Below are 12680 nucleotides of genomic sequence, written 5' to 3'. Positions count from 1 at the left end.
TTACAGAAATAAGACATTAAGGACTACCACTTTGATGTGATACTTCATCAAGAAGGTAAGGGTTTTTTGAAGTTTGCTTCTTGGTGACAGTACCATTAGGAAAAGAAATCTAAAGAGTACTTCCTATTTATACAGTTTGTTTTAGAATAACTTGTATATTTTTCAGTTAGCGAAACATAGAAAAATGTTTTTTGTCTATCTAAATTTGTTTATTCTCATCCACACGTGTCACTTTAATTTTGTAAATAACATCTGAAAAATTTTTTACCTTAATTAAAAAAGAATAAAACTTGTTAAAAATGTCTTTTCTGTTTTCAGGGAAGATTGAGAACTATCTGTTCATTAAAAATCTTTTAAAAATTTTTTTCTCCACAGTTCCATCTCCCAACCTTTATAGCCAGCTGAATGCACTACAGTTTACTGTGGATGAAAGAAGTATTCTATGGTTAAATCAATTTCTGTTGGATTTAAAACAGAGTCTTAATCAATTTATGGCTGTATACAAGTTGAATGACAATTCAAAATCTGATGAGCATGTTGATATTCGAGTTGATGGCTTAATGCTAAAGGTACCATATAAACAAGTGGCTATGAGAACAAAACTATTTTTACAGAAGAAGAGTTAACACCGTTATATTTCCAGGTTGTAAGAGGGATGCTGAAATATAAATCACCTTCATGGCAATCTTAATTTTGATTTTGAAATTTCAGTTTTAATTTTGATTTTCAATTATAGGAGTGTTGAGATTTTTTCCTACTTCTTTCTCTACCTTCCTTTTATTTTGTTTTTTTCATTGCTCATCCATTTGACAGTAAGCAGAAGTAAAATTTAAATCAGTCATTTTTTTTCCTACTTCTTACCAGAGCTGAAAAAATTTTTCTTTTAAGGAGGGTAAATAATACAGTGATATTTTTAAGTTATATCTGGGTTTTGTTTGTTCACATTCATTCTATTAATATCCAACAAGAATAGAAAATTCCTTTATATTATAGCCAGGTAGTTGATAATTTGAATACCATGGATATTTAAACTTTAAAGGAGGGAAATTTTTAAAAATAAGTTAAGTGTAGTAAATAGGATAAGACTTGGCGTGGATGAAAATTTCATTTGCTAGATCTGTTGCTGGTAGACTAAATTTATATATTTAATTTCTCTGTAAAATGAGGTTAATAATATTCAACAATTGCATTGCAGAAATGTTTTAAAGATATCTCAGAGATCCTATAATATTCACTGTAGAGACACATTTTATAATATTTACAATTATAATTTAAGATACAGTTATATAATCTTTACATTTTCTGAGTAGCAGTTTTAAAACCAGTCACTTTGAACTCTTTGATGTGAATATTTTAAGAAATGGGGTTAATTATTTCTGGAAAGTTATTTTAGTAAATAATTGGACCTTTACTCTTAAATTAATTTTCTTAATAGTTTTCTCCCAGAAAAGGGATTCTAATGACATCTGTCTAGTCATTCCATTTACTCATTTTTCCAAACTGCTTGGGTTTAAAATATCCTAATAAAAGATTCCCTTTTTTAAACTTGGCACCTTCTTATATATAGTCAAGGCATAGTAAGCATTTGATAGTACTGATTTAATTCAATTTTGTTCTTTTTATTTTGTGATATGTTGTATGCAAATATATATGTATGTTATATACATTATTCATTATGTTTGTTTTTTTAAGTTGTTCTTTTCTTAGTGGTTAATCTTTTAAGTCCCTTTCATTCAGTTTAATAAAAAGATTTGGGGGAGAGAGTTAGTGTTTTATGTCTGGATAGGGAAATGGGGGGATGTCAAAAAGAATTCCTGAGCTAAGTCATGTTCTTGATGATGTTATCTTCAAGACAAATGGATTTGTGAGTTAGACTTGATGGGTGTTTTCTCTTCCAGCTCGTCATTCCTTCTGGAATGAAACCTGAACGCCATGAAGATCAGCCGTGTGCAGTCTCTATTCAGAGCTCTGAAGTGACTGCTACAAATACTAGGCACTGTCCCAACTGTCGTCATTCTGACCTGGAAGCTTTGTTCCAAGACTTCAAAGATTGTGATTTTTTCAGTAAAACATTTACCAGCTTCCCCAAATCTGGTGAGAATTTTAATCTTTTGCATCCAATCTTCCAGAGACATGCTCACGAGCAAGATACCAAAATGCATGAAGTTTATAAAGGAAATATTACTCCCAAGTTGAATAAATACACTCTTAAAACTTCTGCTGCCACGGATGTTTGGGCTGTGTACTTTTCTCAATTTTGGATAGATTATGAAGGGATGAAAAGTGGAAAAGGAAGGCCAATAAGTTTTGTAGACTCTTTCCCTCTTTCCATCTGGATTTGTCAACCAACGAAGTATGCACTGTCACAAAAAGAGCGACAGACTTGTAATCAAGTAACTCTAAATACATCACAGAGTGAATCTAGTGACCTGACTGGCCGACTGAAGCGGAAAAAGCTCCTGAAGGACTATTACAGTACCGAGTCTGAGCCTTTGACAAATAGTCAGAAACCTTCTTCAGACACATTTTTAAGGTTTTCCTCTTCATCATCTGATGCAGATATTCACGTCCTGGTTCACCTTCATAAACATGTCAGTATGCAGATCAATCACTACCAGTATCTGCTCCTGCTTTTCCTCCAAGAGTCACTTATTCTGCTTTCCGAGAACTTAAGGAAGGATGTAGAAGCTGTGACTGGCAGTCCTGCTAGTCAAGCCTCCATTTGCATTGGAGTTTTACTTAAAAGTGCAGAAGTGGCTCTTTTGCTACATCCGGTGGATCACGCAAATACTCTTAAGTCTCCTGTTTCTGAAAGTGTGACCCCAATGGTTCCTGATTATTTGCCTTCAGAAAACGGAGAATTCTTGTCTTCAAAAAGAAAACAAGTTAGTAGAGGTATAAATCAAATTAGAAGTGTAACTGTTAATCATATGTCAGACAACAGATCTATGAGTGTTGACCTTAGCCATGTCCCTCTGAAGGATCCTTTGCTGTTTAAATCAGCCAGTGATACAAATCTGCAAAAAGGCATTTCTTTTCTGGATTATTTATCAGATAAAAATTTAGGGAAAATAAGTGAAGATGAAAGTAGTGGAATTATTTGCAAAAGTGGTTCACAAGAAATTGGATCAGAAACAAGTGACAAAAAGGATTTATCTTATACAAATTCAAATAGAATCTTAAATTCTAGAGAAGATGCAAGTGTGTTGTCATTTGATAACGAGGGTTCTCAAAACATGCTTTCAAATAGTTCAACTAGTAAAGGAAATGAAACCACAGAGTCGATCTTTAAAGCTGAAGATTTGCTTCCAGAAACAGCTTCACTCTCTGAGAACGTGGACATCAGTAAAGAAGAAGCACCCCCAGTTAGAACACTTAAGTCCCAGTCATCTTTAAGGTAACAACATAGTATTGGAATTTGGGGTTCTTTTGTTTTGCTGTGTGTGTGCGTGCATGTGTGTGTGTGTGCACATGTATGTGAACATATTCTGTTTTTGGACAGAAAATGTCATGCCAAAATCCGCCATTGTTAGATTTAATACTTGGAAAGGTAGTTTTTTCAATCTATGAGAACAGTGAGTTTATGTTTGTAAAATATAATTTAAAAACTTGTAGCTACTATATACATATTTTTATTTTGTTAGACGTAATTTTTAGAAATAATTTTTTTTCCTTATATGTGATGATTTTCTAATAATTTTGTTTGTGAACAGTGGAAAGCCTAAGGAACGGTGCCCACCCAACCTGGTTCCACTCTGTGCTTCCTATAAGAGCATGAAAAGAAGCTCTTCACAGACCTCACTGGACACCATTTCACTTGACAGCATGACATTGGAAGAACAGTTGTTAGAAAGTGATGGAAGTGATAGTCGTATATTTTGGGAAAAAGGTAAAGCAGTACAGTTTAAGAATTTATATTTTATATACATACATATCTTAGAATTGATGTTTAAGTATTTTTAGTTATATTCAATAATATACAGCCCCCAAAATACTTATTTATACACACATACATGCATAATACAAAGAGCATTGTACCTAACTTTCTAATAGTGGTTCCAGAGCTTCTTTTTAACAGATATTGCTTTCTTTTTGTGGCTGACATCCAGCAATTATTTGTATACAGTCATTTAGGTCATAAAACAGAGAACATTAAGGCTCCAAGCCTCGCTCATAGAGGCTCCTATATCTGGAGTTTTGACTACTGGCCATAATTAGCATGATAGATTCTCAATTATGTGGTCCTAGGACTAGAATTTTTTCAAACTGGATCTACTGATTCCCAGGATTCTCTCACATGATTATACATGATGGAACTACATGATTGCCTGATTTTATTCGGGGGCAAATAATGCCGCGATAAATACCAGTAGGAATGGCTTAGAATTGGATGCATCCCCACCACACTGGGGACTTTGTGAACAGGAATAAAAGCATGGGCCATAGCCAGAGAGTAAGAGAGCAGAGACACATACAGATTACTTTGTGTATGAAAGATAATAAGCCTATTGACACAGTTGAAAACAGCTCAGGTAAGGAAAGACTCATAGCTTCAGAAACTGAAGCTTAGAGAAATTAGTATACAGTCGGGAAGTAATAGAGGCAGATTTGGAACTCAGCTAGTCTGAGTCAGGAGCCTAAGCTTTTAACCAACCAGTCTGCTATGCTAGCTCCCCAGAGTTGGGAAATGATTGCCACATGTAAACAAAAAGCCCTGATCTAACCCCAGTCAGTATAGGCAATTCAGCAATCTCCTTTCCAGCATACTCTACCAGCTAAATGTAGAGGAGATACTGATAGGGTCATAAAAATATATTCTGTATTCACAGATAGCTCTATTGCCTAGTTCCTCTGTTCCCTTTATGGTTTAATAGCCTACCTTAACAGATGATTTCTGTTTTGTGAACAAAATATACTTCAAAAGCAGTGTTCCTGTAGAAGATATCCCTACTTACTCTCAAAAAGCATCAACAATTTTCTTATTATTTCTAAAAATTAAATAATAAAAATGATTGCCACTCAATTTGGAAAATATAGACAACAGCAATTTGGAAAATAAAATGACCCCAAATACACAATTTAGAACTATAATTTATTCTGTGAATTTGTATATATACCCATATATATGTATTTGGTGTCATATTACATTTATGGTTTTCTTTTTATCACATGTAAGCATTTTCTAATGTTATTTAAACTCCTTTGAAAATGTTTTTAAAGTCTGTATTAAACTGTCATAAGAATGTACCATAATCTTTTAATCATTTCTCTGATATTGGATGTTTAGATTGTTTATAGTTTTTACAGTTATACAAATGCTATAATTAATATCATTGTTCATAAATTTTGTCTGCATTTCTGATTACTGTCTTAGAATAGATTCCAGCAGTAGACTAATTTTTAGGATCCTGAAAAATATCAAGGCATTGATTGTGTGTGTAACATTTAAATGATATACTCTTATGACTATATAGTCCTAATTCTTCTGAACTGTAATGATTTTATGTCAGAGGAATTGTTTTTCATTTGGAAGACTCTTGTTTTCTGTTTTCTTTGTTTTAATTTTATAAGAAATATATGGATATGCTCTCATTGTAAAAAAAATCAGATATTTTGAAAATATCTAGAGTAAAAAATGAAGGTATCACTTTAAACCACCCTTACTCTGCCCTCGATACAATTCCCCACTCCAGAAATAACTACCATCAACTTTTGGTATATGCATATACTGTATACTTCCAGACTTTTTGTATGTATTTTTATATACATATGTGTACGTTTTTATATATATGTATATGTATATATATATACACGCACACACAATAGCATAAGAAACATGTATACAAGGGCAAAAAAAAGTAACATGTATACAAACAGATTAACTTACACGTGTATGTATATGTGCGTATAGATTTCTGCATATATATACATATTTATGAGCAAACAAACATAAAACTGGACAACCATTCCACCACAGGCTCCTAACTAGTCTCCCCGTTTTTATTTTTCTCAATTTTCGGTTCATTCTTCATTCCATAGGCAGAATACTCTTTATAAAATAAATACTATTGTGTCGATTTCCATTTTAATCCTGATAACTTCTCACTGCTGTAAGGCTAATAAGTTGAACAACTTTGACATTTCTGACAATGTTCTGTGTACTGTGGCCCCAGCTTACCTTTTCTGCTATTGACCCATGTGCTTACTACACTCCGGATGTGCTATAGTATATTTCAGTCTTCTGTTTCTTCATGGTGACAAACTTTTTTCCACGTCAGAGTCTTTATACCTGTGCATTGAATGCCCTTTTTTCTTTCTGTTTACATTAGCTTAACCCATGCCTATGTTAAGAACTCCTTGTGAAATGTGAGTTTACTATGTCCTCATACTCGTACCACAGTTGCATTTATGTACATCTTCCCTGGTCCTAAAAATTATTTTATTCATTCTTGCAGTAGATAATTTATTGATCACCTACTATGTTGCTAGGCACTGGGTGAGAAGCTGATTATATGGTAGTAAATATAACGAAGACATTGATGCGTGTTTTGTATGTCTTTGGCTTTTCCAATCTAATTTTTCTAGTAATTTAGTTTTACAGTATTTTTTTAAAGTATTGATCTGTGACAGACACAAAAATTTTTAAAAATTGTCTTTTAGCACAGAGAATTTGAGAAATACTGAAATACGGCACATTGAGAAATTAAGGCAGGTAGAAAAAGACAGAAAATGATTATTACACTGGTGATAGTGGCATTAACTTCACATAGAAGATAGTTAGGAGTTCCGAGAGCATACCGTAAAGAAAAATTAAGTGATCAGACTGGGATGGTTCAATGTAGGATAGAGTAGGGGGTTCAAGCTGGTTGAGCAGGAACCTGCTGGTTAGACCAGCACCAGGCCCACAGTGGGGAGAACACAGGTGTGGTCAGCTGGGGTAGATTTCTTTTCAGACTGTCTTAAGTTTAGGGCTTTAGTATCTCTAACATTTTATTGTGAGAAGTTATTCTTATTTCTAACTAATCACAGTTTAATTTTTCTTTGTTTTGTCTCTTAAACAAGGCAATGCTTAAGAAAGGGTTAAAGGGATAGTCCATTTTGGTTAGATAAATGTGATATTTTTGGATCATGTGTAAAACTGATTTTAATTTATTCGTTCATTTTTGCATTATTTCAGGTATTAAAAAGAATTCAACTACAAATTTTCAGAGCCCAACAGGTAGTGCAAATGCCAGTGCAAACCTACAGAATTATGGTGAAACCTCCCCAGATGCCATGAGTACAAATTCAGAGGGTGCTCAAGAAAATCATAACGACCTGGTAATCATTTCAGAGAGATTCTATGAAGAGAAATGCGACCAACTTTATCTCATTCAATATGTACACATTTTAAGACATTAATATATGAAATGAATTGACTTGGATTGTGGATGATTGATTCACTTTGCTCTTTCTACTCTTGAAAATTCTTACCTGTTAGTGAATTTTCTCTGAATTATACTTAAAAAAATACTTTTTTTCAAATTGAGAAAGGGTGGTTCTATCTTTTTCCTGTCTTTTATTTTTCGACCTTTATTTTTTTTAGTTCCATTTAAAAACATTCTGAAAACTTTTGACGGTAAGGATGGTAGTCAGTTCCTTTGAGGGGCTGTCTACAAAACAAATACATTATTGGTTTATTTAAGCCCTCTTCACCCAGTGAGATAATCTATAAATGACTTAGGAAATATGTTCAGCTTTTAGTGAAAATAATTTTGGTAATTAATTATATGGAAATGTCATATTATTAGTCTTTGTGCTGTAAAATAATTTTTCTCTTGACTGAATAAGAAGAGAGGAAGCTGAAGTTTGTCATTATACTATATTAACTACATTTTGTTAATCACAGTATATATTTGGTTTATTAGGCCACAATTGTATTTTTAGAGGGGATAGTAGTTTCCTGTGTCATTTTTAAAATTTTGATTTGAATTACTTAGTATACTAATATTATTTATTCAATCATTATTAGATGTCAGTTGTGGTGTTTAAGATTACTGGTGTTAATGGGGAAATTGACATCCGAGGGGAAGATACAGAAATCTGTCTTCAAGTGGACCAAGTGACACCAGATGAGTTAGGCAATATCAACCTTCGGCATTATCTTTCTAATCGTCCAGTAGGTAAGACTTTAATATGATTTAAACATTTTTTTTATATACATATGACTCATCAGCAGTTTTATCTTTGATATAAATTAACTCAAGGAAATTGCATTTATTTAGAATAATGCAAAGATTTATTCTTTTAGATCACCTTATTGCTGCTGTATTGATTAAGTTATTAGAAATATAATCTGTTGAAGATGTACTTTGTAATTTCTTTTTGTTTCTGCTGCTGTAAGTTCCATCTTTTACTTTTTAAAAAAATAAAAAAAGTATCCATCTTTGAGATAATCTGTCTGAGAAACTGACCTCTTTCTGTAGGAAAAGAATGATACAGTAATCCTGGGAGGTCAAACTTAGTTCCACACTAGAATAAATGTCAATTTCTATATTCCATTTTTTTTCTTAAACATTTACTGAGTCTCTACCTCAGAAATAAGTCATCTACAGTTGATTTAGTACCTGTTCTACAAATGTGTTTTGAATGAAAGTGAGAGACACTTTCATGGTCTTATATATCTCTTGGTCTTACTTGGGTCTTTAGATCTCTTTCTCAGCTTTACTTCCCATTATTCTTTTATTTTTTACTCAACCAACCTGGTGTACTTACTCCCTATGTTGGAATTTGTCTTGTACGTTCCCATCTCTGTATTCTTATTTGCTTGTCATTACTAGTTAGAATTGTTCATTCCCTTCCAAGGTATCTCTTGATTCTCCTTTTCAGTGAACCCTTCTCCATAACCTGATGTGACCCCTTATCATTTTTGGATACTTTTTCTTGGTATTTGGAAAAATCATGTATCCTGTTCTTATGGTCCTTCATTTCAAGATCAATACCTTCACTTGGACGTAGAGGAATACAAGCAACAAACATGCAGTGCATGAATAGAAAAACACATCAAATCATCCCTTTTGCAAAGTTTATTTAAAGTTATAATTCATGGTGTTCAGTCATTTGAAGAAATGAGTTTATTAGAATAGTTACACTAAGACATTAAAATGACAATATTCAATTTTTAAACTCTTTTAAAAAGTAATATTTTTCTTTGCTATATATACAGAGTGCTATATCTGATACATAACATATTGAAATGTTCCATTTTTCTATAAACCAGCATCATGGAAAACAGTTGGCTCCTTTCTTTATTCTATGGGTAGGCTTTGCAGTTTACAATATATCTGCTAAAAAAAATTCAAGTAGCAAGTATAAATCTTGCTATTAATATTAGCAAGTAAAATCTTAATAGCATGCAAAAGGGTAGAAGCTAAGTATATAGTTGGGAAGGTTTCAGCGTGAACCAAAAAAAAAGAGATTAAACATAAAATTTCAAAACCTAGACCCTGTTTCATACCCAACCCAAACACTCTTCAAATTGTACAGTCAGGTTATTTCCAGTTGCACAATTATTTTTTTGCTTTATAGCTCACTTAGTACCATATCCTATTGTTTTATATTGATCCTGACTAAAAACACTTTGAAATGCTCTGTATGTATGGGTTCATAGTCAGTGCTATCTAATACCTTATTTTTTCCTGCAACTGTCTTAGTTGTTTGTTTGAAGGATTTTAAAAAAGAAAGAAAAACAAGAAGAAAGAGGGAAAGGAAAGGAAAAGAAAGGAGGAAGGTGAAAAGGGATAAATTGAAAAGAGAAAAAAAAGCTTTAGCTTGAACATTTCAAACATTAATTAATGAGCCATACGAACAAAGATTGTATATGATCGCTTTTGTTTGTTTTTGTTTTTCTATAATGCGTGGATTGTGGATTCCTTTAATAGGAAGACCTAAGTATAATAGTTCCATGTCATAAGACGTAATAGGGAGGAGTGGTTTTTGACTAATAAAATTTTTGTTTTATCTCTGCTCCAAGTAAACACTCTTTTTGTTTAAAATTATTTCTTGCTCTCAGGTCTCTGGAGTATGTGTCTGGGGTGTGGTTGTGTGTGTGTGTGTGTGTGTGTGGATATGTAGATATATAGATAGATAAAAGACTAAAATCACATTTAATAAGTTGTTTCTAATTGCTCTTATTGTTAAATAGACAATTTAATTAACTTGTTTTTCTTGATATAGGAAAAAACCACTAACATATCTAAGTATGTATTCATATGCAGGCTGAGAGAAAAGAAACATTTTTCCATCATGAACTGTTGGGGTATTCTTAGGACCCAGTGGACAGATAACTACAACCTCAATAACAGAGACTCAACTTTCCCTTTCTAGAACAATCAGTTTGTTTTTAACTCATGGGTTCTTTGAATTGTGAAACTGATTGTATTTTTCTCTTTGCTGCTAGGAAGGTCATTCTCGGTCTACCTTTGGCACCAATTTAGATAATGTATTTGAGTTATTAACCTTACTACCTATCTTTACCTTTTCTATCCTTATTTTTCTATTGCTTACTTAATTTTTATCTGATTATGCCATGTGCATGTTGCCTTTTATTCTTTTTGGAGCTAGGTAATATAAAATAAACAAAATGTTACCTACCATGAGGGCTAATTTACTTCAGTGGTTCCACTAAGAACTTTATTTTAAATTAGATATTTTATGGGTTCTTCATTGAAATTTTAAAATTTGTTTTTAAACTCAAGTATTTATATTTCTGTAAACAACCTTAAGTTTTTTTCTGGAACAAGGCTAAGGCGCGCGCGTGTGTGTGTGTGTGTGTGTGTGTGTGTGTGTGTGTGTAAATCCATCCATATCCATCCTTTGGTATAATTTGGTATATATCCATCCATCCTTTGGTATAATTTCAGTTTTAAGGTTGTCTTCTAATAGAAACATTTTAATGAGGTCTTCTCTATTTACTTTTCCAATTTTTTAATACCCAGTTTTACTGAAGAAGGTGAAAAATGTCAGGCTTTTGTTACTTCTTGAGAAATGGTTTAAGAGTCACTTTAAATGCCATAACTGTTTCTTTGTTACAGTTATCCATGATATTGCAAATTTATAGATGAGTACATAGTCAGACACACACTTAAGTATCTGAGATATGCATGATATCGAATTTCTATCATGGCATGTTTTTATATGTTACTAAAAAATAGAAAATATAAACAAGTCAACATTGCAGTAGAAGGTAAAAATTAGGGTGTGTATTGTATGTTGTAAATGTACTATAAATGTAATTTAAATTAAGGATAAATATTAAAACTTTATTATTGCTTTAACATGGTACAAAGTGCCAATAACCTCTGATGACAAATAATTGAGAGTGACATTTTTTAGTAGCCACAAAGTTACCATTTTTATTTGTTGTTTCTCCATAGGTTCTGATCATAAAGCTGTCAGTCACTCCAAATCTTGTCCTGAGATTACTCTAAGGTTTGAAAGTGGGCCTGGTGCTGTAATACACTCTTCGCTTGCAGAAAAAAATGGATTTCTGCAATGCCATATAGAAAACTTTAGCACTGAGTTTCTTACATCTTCTCTTACGAATATTCAACATTTTTTGGACGATGAAACTGTTGCATCAGTGATGCCAATGAAGATACAAGTTTGTAACACACAGATAAACTTAAAAGTATGTTAATAAATACTTTTATGTTTTCATGTTATAAATGTTTACTTTGCCTACATGGACTTTAATTCATGTCTAAGAATATGCCTTCTCTATGATACATACTCTGTCAGCATTTATTGAAATAAATTTGTTGGTCTTTGTGGTGAATGATGTAGAGACCCTTCCTAGAAATTAGAAAACATCAAAATAGAATGGGCAGTTTCCTCTCTCTATCAACTAGAAAATGTAAAAATGTATTTTTTTCCTGGCATCTGTGGTATTTAATTTCAGTATTACAGACTCTCTCCAAGCCAGAAAAATCCACCCATATTCAAATAGACAGAAAGAAATAATTCCAATATGCACTGCAAATGATGATTATCAGGATATTATTATTTCTGGGTCTAAGAATTGATCAGTCTCGATGTGACCTCTTCTATCCATAGTTATAGGGGTTCTGTTCAGCTAGTCTTCATATGATTCTTGAGGTTGATTGTTCTATAATTGAACTGTACTTTTAATGAGATCATGGGAGGTGACAGGCACGGTGTTCACCTTTTCCACCATCTTTTTCCAATATATTTGTAACTCATTAAAAATATGATTGTAGTAATGTTTAAGAAAATAATATTTTAATTTTATCATTTACTTTAATAACAACATGCTGATAGTATTTCTCTTTCCTGTAGGATGACAGTCCTCGTAGTAGTACAGTGTCCCGTGAGCCAGCGACTGTAACCATTCATATTGATCATCTTGTGGTGGAGAGAAATGATGATGGCTCTTTTCATATCAGAGGTATATATGAAAACAATTTAAATGAGCACCTACTGAAATTTGAAATGATGTACATTCTGATTCTTTCCCCTCATACTTATTATTTAATTTATATGTATGAACATATGAAGTAGGAAATGATTGAGGGACACTTTCAGTACTTTGTAATAAAATATTACCTATGTATGGATCTCTACCTCAGAAATAACTCATCTACAGTTGATTTAGTACCTTCCTACAAAATGTGTTTTGAATG

At 32.5% G+C, this 12680-nt stretch overlaps 1 protein-coding gene across 4 annotated transcripts in view; it reads left to right on the top strand.

The window, feature by feature from the left end:
• Positions 1-12680, top strand: part of BLTP3B (bridge-like lipid transfer protein family member 3B) — a 76370-nt gene that overhangs the window by 49250 nt on the left and 14440 nt on the right. For 2 of the 4 annotated variants that reach the window (XM_019732111.2, XM_019732112.2), the window contains 7 exons: positions 376-569; positions 1899-3397; positions 3714-3889; positions 7178-7320; positions 8012-8162; positions 11415-11668; positions 12337-12445. In XM_019732111.2, the coding sequence (XP_019587670.2) occupies positions 376-569; positions 1899-3397; positions 3714-3889; positions 7178-7320; positions 8012-8162; positions 11415-11668; positions 12337-12445 (2526 nt within the window). Of the gene's footprint in view, positions 1-375; positions 570-1898; positions 3398-3713; positions 3890-7177; positions 7321-8011; positions 8163-11414; positions 11669-12336; positions 12446-12680 lie in introns of those variants that run through there. The other 2 variants (XM_019732113.2, XM_019732115.2) reach the window with 2 other exon arrangements.

The sequence above is a fragment of the Rhinolophus sinicus genome, linkage group LG02 (assembly GCF_036562045.2).
Source record: "Rhinolophus sinicus isolate RSC01 linkage group LG02, ASM3656204v1, whole genome shotgun sequence".
In the NCBI taxonomy this organism is placed as follows: Eukaryota; Metazoa; Chordata; class Mammalia; order Chiroptera; family Rhinolophidae; genus Rhinolophus; species Rhinolophus sinicus.
Note: the sequence above shows the minus strand (reverse complement) of the source record. Positions and strands in the feature narration are given on the sequence as shown.